Source organism: Sciurus carolinensis, chromosome 18 (assembly GCF_902686445.1).
Source record: "Sciurus carolinensis chromosome 18, mSciCar1.2, whole genome shotgun sequence".
In the NCBI taxonomy this organism is placed as follows: Eukaryota; Metazoa; Chordata; class Mammalia; order Rodentia; family Sciuridae; genus Sciurus; species Sciurus carolinensis.
In genome coordinates, this window is record NC_062230.1 from 353,558 (window position 1) to 367,534 (window position 13,977).

At 58.9% G+C, this 13,977-nt stretch overlaps 1 protein-coding gene across 1 annotated transcript; it reads right to left on the reverse strand.

Moving 5' to 3' along the window:
* Positions 1-5,519: 5,519 nt before the first annotated feature.
* Positions 5,520-13,957, reverse strand: Asl (argininosuccinate lyase). Its single transcript, XM_047534200.1, has 17 exons — positions 13,878-13,957; positions 13,633-13,687; positions 10,760-10,954; positions 10,320-10,403; positions 10,028-10,084; positions 9,822-9,919; positions 8,673-8,750; positions 8,499-8,576; positions 8,098-8,150; positions 7,724-7,786; positions 7,428-7,542; positions 7,188-7,272; positions 7,021-7,080; positions 6,726-6,809; positions 6,061-6,141; positions 5,828-5,934; positions 5,520-5,730 (listed from the first exon to the last, which is right to left on the reverse strand). The coding sequence occupies exons 2-17, from the start codon at positions 13,642-13,644 to the stop codon at positions 5,586-5,588; spliced, it is 1,395 nt and encodes a 464-aa protein (XP_047390156.1). The 5' UTR covers positions 13,645-13,687; positions 13,878-13,957; the 3' UTR covers positions 5,520-5,585.
* Positions 13,958-13,977: the final 20 nt, after the last annotated feature.

The following is a 13,977-nucleotide window of genomic DNA, read 5'->3' on the forward strand; positions in this document are numbered from 1 at the left end:
GAGCTGTCTCCTGAGTCAGAAGGATGCAAGAGCACATCCCAGAGGTTGACACTCAGTCAAGGAGATTGGATGTCACACCAGGCCTGGGAGGGAGCAGGCACGGGGGCTTCCGGGATGGGCAGCACTGGAGGCCCTGCCAGGCTCCTACTCCTTCCCAGGGAGCTGTCAGAATGGCCCACTCCTTTGACTTCACCTTTAGGAAAGATCAACCTGGTCCTCTGCTCCCACGAAAGTCCCTTCCCCAAAGGGACCACCCTCTCCCAATCTCAGTGGGAACAACCACTCCAGGACACAGCCCCGCAGGGAGCAGCTGCTGCAAGGACTCTAGGAGGCCAGTGGCTCTGGAGACCTCGGGTCAAGCCAAGTGCGGACCTGACACGTCTCAGACTACACTGAAAGCTGAAGGTCAGTGGCACTACCCAGCAGAATGCCCAGGGAATCTGATGTTCCATTTAGATCCTCCACTCAGCCAAACCATAAATCAAACACAAGAGTGAAAACAAGATTCAGATACAAAACATGCTAAAGCCGGGCTGGGGTTGTGGCTCCATGGTAGAGCACATGCCTAGCATGTGTGAGGCACTGGGTTCAATTCTCAGCACCACATAAATATAAATAAATAAAATAAAGGTCCATTGACAACAAAAAAAAATTTTTTTAAATGCTGAAACAGTAATTTCCATATACTTTTTCTTAGGACATTTAAAAAGGTGTCACTAAAGGAAATATGGATGTAGGACAAAAAGAGGAAGCGGCAGGATCCAAGGTCAGATGCTGAGACAGGGAAGAACCACCAAGGGAGATCTGGGGCGCAGCTGTGCTGAGGCTCAGTGAACCGAATCCAGGACAGAGGCTCCCGGAGACGTCTTAATGGGTTCTGATACCTCGACCATTGGAAAAGTAAGATTGACAGAGAGGAACTGTTTCATTAATTTATTTAGTTATATTTGTACCAGGGATTGAACCCAAGGGCACTTAACCACTGAGCCACTTGCCCGGCCTTTTTGGTTTTTATCTTGAAACGGCCTCACTAAGTTGCTGAGGCTGGCCTCACACTTGCAAACTCCTGCCTCGGCCTCCCCAGCTGTTGCAGGTGTACGCCACCATGCCTGGCAGATGAGTATTTTAAATCAATGAAACACTGAGCACATGGAGGCTGTTGCTGATTCCGGGTGGAGGGTGGAGTCCCACCAGGGCCAACCCCAACACACTGCTGGATGCTGTGTGCTATTGCAGAAGGCGGACTGTCGATACATTTAAACATGATTGTGATGAGCATGTAAAGTTTGTAGGCATTGAGTAAAACTGATGAATCAGCAAATAGCCATATGGTTTAATTCATCTGCTATAAGAAGGCCACTACCAGAAGAAGCAGAAGGATTGAAAGCTCTTGGCTCTGGAAATAGGGCTCGGTGTACTGCACAGACCCTGACTTGGTTCAGGTGACCACAGGCCCCCAGCCCACAGCCAAGAGAACCACCTCATTCGCTTCCACCAGGCTCTGCATCCCTGACAGCTGAAAGCGTAAAATGCAAGGAAAAACAAGCTAAGAGTCATTCAGCAAAAGGAAAGAGACCAGGATTTCATGATTTGGGAAATTCTCAGCCTATCTACATACAAAAGGTACTAAAACTAGGAGACTGTCAGGGAAGCATGCTCTAGAGAGGAAGCCCAGGGTGGTGTTGGATCTTTTGCTATTGCCTTGAAAGGGCCAAACAAGGCCAGAGCAGGCACCGTGGCACACGCCTATAATCCTAGCAGCTGGGAGGCAGAGGCAAGAGGATCACAGGTTCAAAGCCAGCCTCAGCAACTTAGCGAGACCCTGTCTCAAAATAAAAAGGACTTGGGTCAGTGGGTCCTTGGTTCAGCACTCTCGGGTTCAATCTCCAGTACCAAGAAGGGTCAGAGCATCATACACAGTGCTCTTGAAGAGATCAGGAATGTGACTCATGGATTCCCTCAGGTATCTCAGCAGAAGCCAGGAACAGAAATGGGATCACCCTGGAAATCTCTGTGGAGGAGCTTCTTGTCCTATGACTTACACAGGAAACCCACAGGGCTCTTGAGGATGTTCTGTCAGCAAAAGAACCTCCGCACGGACTAAGAGAAAGGGTGTCGGGCCCACGGGTGGGACAGGAGCTAGCAAAGCAGATGACCAGGGCGCAGTGAATTACCCCCTTTGCGGCAGGCAGCAGTCTCCCTACCCTGAGCTCCTCCCCACAGAGCCAGCACCAGAGGCAGAGTGTTGGCACGGACGGAACTGTTACAGGGAAAACCCAGTAAACCCTCTAGCCTCACTCAGTCACCTCAGAAGTCACTGATCTTGGAGGTCACACAGCCAGGCGTACATTAGCGTCTCCCGCTGGCTCTGCTGCAGATCGCACCTCTGACACGTGGGTTATGATGGCAGCCGTTGCCCAGGTTACTTTTTAGGGAGCTGCTTTTGCTGAGAACACTCCTGACTTGGGCCTGCAGGTGTCTGATGGGCCCTGGGGGCCTCCATCTTCACGTTACATCTGTCCCCTGGGCTGCCTCAACCTGTGGGTGAACCTCTGCTAGGTTCTGCGGGTGGACGTGCTGCTGCCCTGCGGAGCTGTGCTCTCTTCCGTCCACCTGCCTTTTCATCAGCTGCAGCGGCCGAGATCCACGGTCCTTCAGCTGTAGTGCAAGGCCCAGGCGGAGCCACAGTCAGATGTTTGCATGGGGTGGTGGCACCAGCTACAGAGTAACAGCAGGTCCCAGGACAAGCTGAGCACACCTCTGATGGTCCAGGTCTTGCACAAGAGGCATCTTTGGAACCACTTTTGGAACATGCACCTGGCCAGTGCAGATGCCCTGGCTCTGCCGCACCCAAATCAAGGTCAAAGCTCCCGCTTCCTTGTTGGCAGAGCAGCCTGTGCCCTGACTAGCGCTTCTCCCTTCAGTTGGACCCCAAGCAAAGCCTGGCCTGTTTGTGCTCCCTGACTCCATTCTGCTTCCAGGTCCTGAATCAAGAGTTCCCATCTCCAGTGTCAAGAGGAAATCAGGGAAAGCTTTCAAATTCTCTCCAAACCCCCTGGGCAGGACTCGGGCTGAGCAGGATGGACAGTGGTACAGGTCAGGGTCCCAGGCCCTGAAACCTAGGGAGGTTTCCAGCTGTGATTCAAAACTGCCTGGGACAGTGACTCCTTCCCTTCGCCCTCTTCCTTTAAACTGGAATGTCTGCCTGTTGCCTCTGCTGGTCCCAGCACTGCAGCAGGAGCAACAGGCTCTGGTGTCTGTGTGAATTCGCTGGGGCTCACCACGGCATGAGTACCCCAGGGTGAGAAAAGGAAGTGTGTCTGGATGGCTATGATCGGCCGTCCCTTGGTGATGCTGTACTGGTACCTAGCTTAGGTCATTTATGATGTGACGTGGGACTTCTGAGCTGCTGGGATGCAGACAGGATTTTGGACTTTAACTGATGCTGCCATGGGCTAAGACTTTGGGGGACCTTTGTGAGAAACATGCTCACCTGTTCAAGCCCATGGAACGGACTAAGAAACAGACACAGGAGCAGCCAAAAGCAAGCCTTTAATGACAGTGGGTCTTGCAAGATCAGGTCTTGCAAGATCGGATGCGCCTAGTGGTCAGGGACCCCAAAGAAATCCATGCCACAATCCCTGGAACCTGTTAATCTGTCACCTTACAGGGTAAAAGGAACTTTGTGACTATGATTAAGAATCTTGAGATCATGTTCACTTACCTAACTGGATCCAGTGTGATCACAAGGGTCAGAGGAGTCGTGACAATGAGCAGGGAGCTCTGCTAGACTGGGAGACAGAGGAAGGGGAATGCATGGCCTCTGAAGATGGGCAAGGGGTGATCCTCTTCTAAAACCTCGGGAGGCCTGGCCTGTTGACACCTGACTTCATCTCAGTGAAACCCATTTCGGACTCCACGCCTCCAGAATCGTAATACACTTAAATTGTTTTATGCCCACAGGTTTGTAGCATTCGTTGCAACAGGAAACTAATACAAGGTCACAGTGAGTTTGGATGCATATGGATGCTGAGGTTGAAAACAGAAAAGTAGAGAAGAGGTAGATCAGATGGCAGAACAGGAGAGGCAGGCGAGAGGAGCATGGTCGGCACAGCAGTCTGGAGAAGGGCGACGCAGTCTGGTGAGGTCAGGCCACAGGTGGCCAGGCTGCTGTGTTGAGGCCCCCGGGGGGAGGGGCAGATCCTAACTGGTTAGGGAGGAACTTTTGTAACAGGTTGCCTAAGAAGGTTTCCCACCTAGACTGGAGGGGCCCAACCCCAGGAACAGCCAGGCTCCATGCATCTTCCCACGTGCCCTCTCCAGAGCCCATCTCAGCTGGGCTGCGTGTGCGCCAGGCTGTGAACCCCGCCTCATGGTTACTGAACCACCGTCTGAGGTGGCATCTGCAGGACCCCTTTCCCTCCTGGACTGGCTTCAGGCCTCCCCTAGGAGAGCGCCTGTGGCTTCTGTGCTGGAGGACACCAGGAGTTTGTTGAGAGGCACGTTCTCAGGCCAGGCCAGGACCTGCGGAGGCTGCCTGTCGACCAGTTTAGCGTGACTGTTTCTCAAGACCTGTGATGCTCACACTGAGCGCACACTGGAATCCCCAGAGAACTTGGTAAAACAGACCCAGTCTCTGTTTTAGGTGATTTGAAATTTGCGTTTCCAGCAAGCTCCCAGGTGGTGGTGCTGAGGGAGGGGACCCCACGCTGAGGACCACTGCCTTGAAGGTGCTGTCCGAGCGCGGCTCCAGGTCCCTCCTGGGTTTGGGGGCGTGCCCCCACTGCTGCAGTTCTGGCTCTTTGGTTACAGAAACCTCGTCGTTGCTACAGAACCACTATTCATTCTTCCTTGGGTTTAGCTTGCTTATCTTTGTCATTAAGAAAATGTAAACGCCAGACATTTCTTATCAGGATTTGGGGGTGATTGTGTAGAAGACGCCTTCTGTCCCTCTGGGCTCTCTGGAACCCTGGTAGGCTGGGTGCGACTGTCCCCACTCGTCTTCAGGAGGGATGCCACATCTCTGAGGCCCTCACCTCCTGACCAGGTAGGGAATTTCCTGGCACATCACTCTGCAGGGTGGAGGAAGCACCATCTCCACCTCCAGTCTAGGCCTGCTGGGCTTCACACAGCTTCTGTGTGAAGCTGGCCCTATGCCTGGCACTACACCCTGGTGAGTGCCTGACTTCACCACCAAATATGCCACGTCCCTTAGGAGGGCACTGTTACTCCTGCAGCCCTGGCATGGGCCGCTGCACAAGGGATACCCTGTCATGGTGCCTGAATGTTCCAGGAAAGGATGAGTTAGACAGGAGAGAAGGAAAGCAGGTGTCCAGAGGATGCTGGGAAGGAGGGCAGACAGCCTGCCCATCAGGTGCCACCAATGTCCAGGCACCTTGGCATTGCCAAGGACACAGGTAAGGAGGGGGTCTCCATCCTCGCCTTGTTTCTCCACTTCCTTGGGGGTCCCCACCCCCACTCAATAGACCCCTGAAAGTGAGTCGGTGAGGGAGACAGGGTCGGGCAAAGAGCACGCTGTGCCCCTCTGGGGCCCACTTTATTGGGGAGCACATGGGTGGGGGAGTCTAGGCCTGCTGGGCCCGAAGCAGAGCCCGCACCTGGCCGATCTGCCAGTCGATGCTGGCGCGAGCTGTGCCACCCAGGGCTGCATACTGCTCCACACTGTGCCCGTAGTCCCACACGTGGCTCACATCGCCTGAGAACAAGGGGCTGGGGGAGAGGAGGAGATGGGCCGGGGAGTCCAAGCCGCCCTGGTGTGGGTGGCCAGGCTCCCTCCCGGGGGCAGCAGAGGAAGGGAGGGCCGTACCTGATGGTCTGCAGCTCCTGCAGGGACAGCTGGTTGAGGGCGACCCCCTTGGTCTCAGCCATGAACACAGCTTTCCCGGAGGCCTCATGTGCCTGGCGGAATGGCATCTGGGGTGCAGGGCAGGGGCGGCACTGACGTGAGCCCCTCCACTCCGTTCTGCCCAGGTGCCCGTGCCCCTTCCTGGCCCCCCTTGGCCTTGTCCCCAGGCCTCTCCGCCCAGCTGCCTCACTTACCCCTTTGCGGACCAGGTAGTAGGCCAGGTCAGTGGCCAGCATGTCAGGGCTCAGAGCCTGAGCCATGTTCTCACGGTGAATCTGGGGGCATCAACCGGGCAAGTTGTGAGCCCTGGGGACCCAGGGCCTGCTCCCAACCCCCTTGGATGTTCGCTACGTGGGCAGACCCTCTTACCCACTGATCTGCCCTACTCTCTACTTGACCGTCTACTCATAATTCTGGATACTTTTTAGCTGAGACACTGGTGCTGCCTTTATGTTTGCAAGAGCCCTTAACCACGGCATGATTGGCAGGCTTGATTAAGGGGCCTGGGTCAGTGGTCTGGTGTGGGGTCTGGGGCCACCTTTCTGTCTAGCTCTCAGCCGACACTGATGCTGCCAGGCCCAGGGCGAGGTCTGAGGACCCGTGCTCAAGACACTTGAGTGACCTGCAAGTGTCGTGCTGTGGTGGGGATTTACTTCAGGATGGCAGGTGGGTACAGATGGTTGAGGCTAGCGGTTGGGCTGGGCTGCACCCAGAACCTTCCCTGACAAATGGGCCACCTCAGACACCCACCTGGCCAGAGGGAGGGGCCACCTCAGACACCTGCCTGGCCAGTTGGAGGGGCCCACCCAGACCTAGGGCTGAGGGAGAAGAGTGGTGGGGCAGGGGAGGCCCATCTTGCCTGCAGGGTAGAGATGACGCCCGTGGCCACCTGGAGAACGGCGCTCATGGTGTCCGACACTTCAAACACAGCTTCCTTGTCCTCCTGGGGGCCCGAGGCAGGAGGTGAGGGCCCCGCTGCTGCATCCCCACTGCCTCCTACTCCCACTGGGACCACCGAGCACCCCTCGCTCCCACACCAAGGAAGAGCGGGACCCTGGTGCTCAGAGGGGCAAGCAGCAGCTCTGGGACCCCTGCCTGGTGTCCCAGGCCCTAGGCCTGGTGTGTGGCTGTGGGTGGACGGCCCCGCCTCAGACCTGTAAGTCCTTGTTGTAGGTGCTTGGAAGTCCCTTGAGGGTCATCAGGAGCCCAGCACACTGCAGGAGAGTGAGGCTCAGGAGATGGGACCCTGCGGCACCCTCGAGGCCCCTCAGGACCTGCTGGGTCTGCCCAGAGACCTTGCCCCCGCCCTGCCCCCGCTTACCCGCCCAAACACACGACCCGCCTTGCTCCGGATCAGCTCCAGGCTGTCTGGGTTTTTCTTCTGGGGCATCAGGCTGCTTCCAGTGCTGGGGATTGAAGATGCTGGGCTGAAGGGTTTTCCCTGGCCCTTGGCAGCCCTGCTGGCAGGTGCGGGGGCAGGCAGGTTCAGCCAGGTCCAGCAGCTCACTGTCCAGGTTTTGCCAAGAGGGAGGTGAGAGGGCAGGTGGCCGCTTGGGCCTACCTGTAGGCATCCGAGAGCTGCACGAAGCTGAATTCCTTGGTGCCGTAGAGGATGAGATCCTCGGACATCCTGCTGAGGTGGGTCATGCACAGCGAAGCCCAGAACAGGAACTCGACTTGGAAGGGAAGCCAGAGCAAGCTCTCGGGTCAGCCGACCTCTCTGGTTCCCCACCAGCCCAGAGCAGCGCCAGGTGGATCCAGGGGTGGAGGAGACGAGAGGAGCTGGGGCTGGGCACAAAGGTGGAGTGCCAAGCAGGGGACGGTCCTGCAGGTGAGCGGGTGGCCTCCAGGACTTACCCACAAAGTCCCGCTCACTGGTGGCATCCATGCTGTTGAGAGTGATGGCCCCGAAGTTCAGTTCTGGAGGTGGGGAGAGTGAGGCTGGGCCGGAGGGCAAGGAGCATCCTTTATCCTGAACCCCGGATGCCCAGCCCTCCCCCAGGATTCCCCTCAGGAATGAGGATCAGGAGGGGAAGGGATCTCTGCTGAGGTCCCAGGCAGGAGCCCTGCATGTGCCCAGTACCAGGCACTCCTACCACGGCGAGCGCTGACCTTGGTCACCTCAGTGCCCACAGGCAATGAAAGCCCTGCCCCCTTGTCTCCTGTGTGTCTGTCGCATCTGGCAAGTGCTGGGGGTGACTGTCCCCAGGGAAACGGGCAGGGCTCCTCACCTGCTCGAAGCAGCTCCCGGTCCACACCCAGAGGATTGCCTGCAATGGCCCCACTGCAGGGACAGGGGTTTCATAGTGACCAGGGCTCCTGACAGGCAGGCTGTGGCCCACGTACATGTTGCCAGGGCTTGGTCCCTTCCCTGGCCCAGCCACCCTGTCCCCAGGCAGGGGAAATGGCAGGCTGGGTAGCCAGGTGGGCTCTCCCGGAGCTTCCCTGGAGAGCTCGGATCCTGCCTGCACACGGCGCTGGCTGGCTGGCCCCATCTTTGGAAGAGCCGGGGGCTGGTGTAGAGCCCGCGTCCTGGCCAGCTGCCTGGCTTCCTGCCTCTCCTCTTCAGTCCCCAAGGGCCATGCTGACCACCACCCCCAGCAGGCCCGCAGGGCCCCGCGGCCTCACTCACCTCCCTAGGGGCAGGACGTTGATCCGCTTCTGCACCTCCAGCAGCCTCTCGGAGTCTCGGGTCAGTGCCACGGCATGGCTGTGGGAAGCCAGGCTGAGGGTCTGGGCGGCTGGGGCCTCCCCTCCCGCACGCCCTCAAGTGCCCTCACAATGCCACTGTGCCCCAGCCGCGCACCTCAAGATCCAGTGGCTCCAGCGGATGGGCTGAGCCCTCTGCAGGTGTGTGTACCCTGGGAAGAGGATGTCCCGCTCGCTGTGGGGAGAGGAGCAGGTGCTGGGGGCAGGCCTGGGCTCCTCCGGGGAAGAGTGACCAAGAGGTCCCCAGGACACAAGCAGAGGTGGGGCAGTGTGGTCCAAGGGTGAGGTCAGGGCCAGGGCCTCCAGGACCAAGTGTGGGTTAGGCCCTTAGCCTGGCAGCTCTGAGCAGGGGCAGGGCCAGGAGGAGGCCCATGGTGGGCACACCTGGCAGTGGGAGGCCTGTTCACAAACAGGAAAGACGCTTCTGAGGACCCAAGAGACAGCAGGGCAGAGGCACGGGGCTTCAGGTGGTGATTCTGGTTGGCTGGTTTGTTTACGTGAATAGCGACACTAAGAATTCACATGATTCACCCACGTACAGCTGACTGTACGACCATCTCTGCAATCAATTTTAGAATATTTCTGTCACTCCATAAAATCCCCTGTGCTCACTGCACTCACTCCCCGCTCTTCCCAGCAGCCCTCCCAGCAGGGGGGCTGGGGTGGGGTGGCAGTGGGCAGTTCTGTGCCCGGGTGGCTGAGGTCTGTGAAGCAGCACTGACTCTGGGACTTCCCAGCAGGTCCCTGGCCAGCTCTGCAAGAGGCCACGCTGGTTCCAGACGGCGTCAGGACAGACGGCCAGGCGGGGATGAGGCTGCTGGGAGGCAGGCTTGGGCTCTGTCCTGTGCTGGCCATGCAGGGTGGGGATGGGAGCACAGGACATGGGGCACAGGCCCTGGCAGGCCAAGGAGCCACTCTGAGGAGCCACTCTTACTGCCCAGGCTCACCAGACCCTCTCCTCGGAGCTCTGGCACTCGCCTGGTCCCTTGGCCTCCCGCCTTCTGCCCTCCAGGGCACGCCTGCTGAGTGAGGCTGGCCTGGGGAGGGGAGGCTGCCAGATGCCCGCTCCTGGCCGCTCTGCCCTGCTGCAGGAGCTCCCCACTCCCTGAGGCCTGCCTCACTGACCATTCACCATGGCCACCCAGGTCTGGCGCTCAGGCCGTCAGTCTCAGGAAGAGGAGATGCTGGCTGCCCTGACGGTCCCCTCTGCCACCTGGTGTCCCTGGGGGCCAGAAGGGGGACTCACGCCTCTGCCCGATCCACCATGGTTCTGATGAGCTCCCAGAGGAGGGCGCAGAGTTTCGAGCAGGTCTGTCGCATCCACAGCCGGAGGTCTGTGACCACCTGGGGTGGAGGAAGCGGCACTCAAGGGAGGCGGACATTGCCCCGGGGACCGGGACACTGCTGAGCCCCACCGGCCACCTGGGCTCGTGGGTGGAGGAGCGGTGGCACCTGATCGTTGCGACTGCGTCCTGTGTGCAGCTTCCCTGCGGTTTCACCAATGAGCTCCTGGGGGTGGAGAGAAGGCCCGGGTCAGGGGCTGCCTGCTCACAGCCCTGGGTCAGCCAGGCCCACAGGGTTCCATGCAGGCTCCATGGCCCTCCCTCCCTGCCCCCGTCTCTCGCCATCGCTACTGAGGCCTCCCGTTCTGAGGTCCCAACCACACTCTGCCAGTGCAGAAGGGAACGGAACAGTGGCCTGGGCCGGTGGAGAGCGAGGCTGTGAGGCAGAGGGCACGTCGTACCTTCAGGCGGCGCTCGTTGGCTGTGTGGATGTCCTCGTCATTGGGGTTTAGTTTGAAGGTGCCCTGGGCCCACTCTTCCGCCACCTGCAGTGCGTGACAGCAACCCGGGGGCCAGGGGGACAGGCATCAGCACCTGAGAGGGCCCTGCCCTGGTTTCTGCCCTCCCTGATGGCATCTTCACACAGAAGTCAAGTCCCAGCACGGCTCCCACCCCTGAGGGAGCACCTTGCACCCAGCACATCTCTGCCCACAGGCCATGGGGCACGGGGCCATTGAGAGATGAGGAGAGAGACTGAGCACATGGCTAAATAGCAACTGCAGTCAGACAGTTACTCCAGAGTGAAACCATAGCTCAGGGTGCTGCACGTGTTCTCAGGGATTGGTGGGAGCCCAGGGCCGAGGGGAAGGGGTCTAGGGCGCAGCTTAGGACACGGGAGTACCTTGTCCAGGCCGTGCAGTATCTGGTCCCTCTCGGCCTTGGTGAGCAGCCCTGCCTTCTCCAGGCCCCGGCTGTAGGCCTTGCTGCCCTGCACATCCACCTCCCATAGATGCCGGTCATAGGTGATGGACGAGTTGAACTTCTCCATGATGGGGTCCACTGCACCCACGAACCGGCCACCCCACAGCTTCCCGCTCTGACAGGACAGCAGGAACAATTAGTCACCCACCCACCCACCAGAACAGTGCCTCTCAAAAAGGGCTCCCTGGGAAGTTACTGATGGGTGCCAGTGAGCAGGATCATTCTCCCTGGACAGGTAAGGAAACTGAGATTCAAACATCAGGGACTTGCCCGAAGCCACCCAGGGAGTGAGCATGGGAATGTGACTGGACATGGACAGCGGGAATTCACCCTACTGCATGGTGGCTTCCCCAGGGCCACAACAGTGACTAAGGTGAGAAGTCACCTGGAACCTGAGTTTTAATCCAGACCTGCTGCACCAAAGATAATAACATGTATATAGATACTGGTGGGTGCAATTGCTGTGTGCCAGGTGCCATGCTAGCTGCTTGGCATGGACCTACCGAAACCCTCTGAGGTAGGCACTGCTACCGTCCTCTACAGAGAGGGTAGAGTCACACAGCTCGTTCCCACTGGTGGCTCGGACTGCAGCCCACACTTTAGCCCCACGCTCCACCAGGGCCCCCCTGGACCTTCATGGCAGGGACTTGAGGGGCCTTGGTTTCCTGCACCTGACCCTTCACCATCGATGCACTTCCAGGAGGTAAGAAGCGGAGGAGCCAAGGACAGAGATAGGACAAAACCTGAGTTTCGAAAGAGGGCACAGGCCAGGGCAAGGGGCGGATGGGGGCAGGGCTGCGGAACCTGGGGAGCAGCTGAGTACCCAGAGTGCTGAGCCAGAGGGGAGTATTCTGGCATGTTACTCCAATGCACCCTCTGTGGAGGAGGGTCTGCCAGGGGCCAGCGGGATAAGAGTCCTCCTCCATACCGTGCATGCCCTGCATCTCTGAGCCACTGACCTTGGGAACACCATACACCTCCTCTGACCCTCAGGAGCAATAACAGCACCTGATAGTCTTGCTGTGAGCATCCAAATGAATATATTTGCCACCAGCACCCGGCACTCAGAGGGCTCAGTCAGTGCCCCCATCACTAGGGGAGGGGTTGGGCTGTGCACCACAGGGGCCTCAGCAATGCTCCAGCCCCAGGCTGTAAGCTGACCCCACAGTGCCCAGCAGGGCTCTGCCCTGTAGAGGCAGCCTCCACCCCCATCAGCCTATGAGCCAGGCTCACCACTGACCCTTCAACTGTCCCACCAAGACAATCTTCAGCAAAGCACCATGTGGGGCCCTGGGCCTGACCTCCGGGGCCAGAGGGCCAGAGTTGGCTTGTCAGAATCTGGGCCAGCCAGGAGCCTGCTAGGGGAGGAGGCTCAGCAGACTGGCACTGCCTCCCTTAGTAGGCTTTAGGGCCTCATTGCCTGGGTTGTTAGTAATAACAACGCTTAACAAGCAGAGCTGCAGCCAAACCAATTAGTACCAACCCACAGATGGCCTGGTGCCAGCTGAGGACACCAGGAGCCCTGCTCAGAAGGTAGATCATTGTGCTTTGGGACCAAGCCGCCACCCCACAGGCAGGCTTTTAGATGTATGGCAGGAGGTCAGAGTGAGGTGCCTCCAACTGGCCACTGAGGAGAGGGGAGGCCCAGCATGGTAGGAGAGGGCACTGCCCCCCACCAGGAGACAACTGGTCCAGAACGAACTCTTGGGGCAGGAAGGCAGGGTTGAACGAGCAACAGCCAACTTGCCATGCACACGGGAAACATCCTGTTGTACTGTTAGCCACCATTAACTAGGCACTTATTTCATGTGGCCCTGTAGTAGGAATTCCAAGAGCTGTTACACCCTGCTCTGAGGTGGGCACTGTTACCCCTGCTTCACCAGCGAGGTGATGTTTAGAGAGCTCAAGTAACTCAGTACAGAAACCAAGTCTGTTTGGCCAAAGTCCAGGCCCTCCACACAATCCAGACGCTGGCAGGGCAGGCATCCTTAACCTATTTATTCAGATGAACAGAGAGCAAGAGAGGAAGTGACTCCAGCTAATGAGGGCCAGGGGGACTGGAACCCAGACAGCTGCTTCTCAGGCCTCGAGTTCCCTTCATTGGCTTCAAGCAAATAGCCCTTTTCCTGAAGGGTTCAAAGCAATGACCTCATGATCCAGTACCTTACAGATGAAGGCAGGCAGCTGTTATTATCCTCATTTGCTAGATAAATCAACTGCCGCCAACTGCCCTTGGAAAGACTCCTGCCACTCAGAGGTCAGGGGGAGAGGCCGGTGAGACAGGCAGGGGTTGGGCACCCCTTGAGGCAAGGGAGGGCCACAGTGAGGTCCCTACCTACTGGCTCTTCCCACATGCCCAAGTGGAGGGCAAGGACGCTTTCCAGGCTGGTACCTTTTCTATGTACGGGGACAACTGCTGCACAGAAGGGTACCATGTAGGGTGGGAACTGGCAAGAGGACATGGGGAAGGAGGAGTGGGGAGGCGAGGGAGCTGCATGTGTGGACCGCACCTTTTCTGGTTGGCAGCAGTACTGTTAGGTCAGGGGAGGGCTAGCCAACCCCCAGTCGTCGGTGGGTTGGCCACCCGGGTCACTTAGGCGCCAGGGGGGTAGCCAGTGACGGGGGGACACAGTGAGCACTAGCAAAGGTCTCTGCTGGGCTTTGGCAGATGTGCCCGGGGGTGCCCACCTCCTGGAAGGTGGCCCACGGCAGGTGTGGCACGAGAGGCTGCCCGCGCAGGTGGCGGCCGGGGGCTGGCAGGCCCGGAGACCGGCGCCCCGCAGTCCCACTCACCTCCGATGCCATGCTGGGCGGTTCCGCGTGCTCCAGGAGCTTGGGTCCTCCGGGTCTGGAATACAAGACCGGACTAGCGACTTTGGCCACAAGGTCCTCGGGGCCGGGGCTGCGCAGAGCCCGGCGGCGCTGGGCGAAGCGCAGAACCGGGAGGCGGACGCAGCAGCCCGGCGCCCCCGCTCGCGCCCGGCCCCCTACCCCCAGCTCCCGCCGGCGCTGCCCTCCCGCCGGTGCCGCGCGCTCACCCCGCCTGGCTGCGCAGTCCCTTCGCCGCCGCCAGCAGCGCTTTTCAGGCCCGGATGGCGTCAGCGGCCGCCCCGCCCTGTCCCCGCCTCCCGCCGGCGG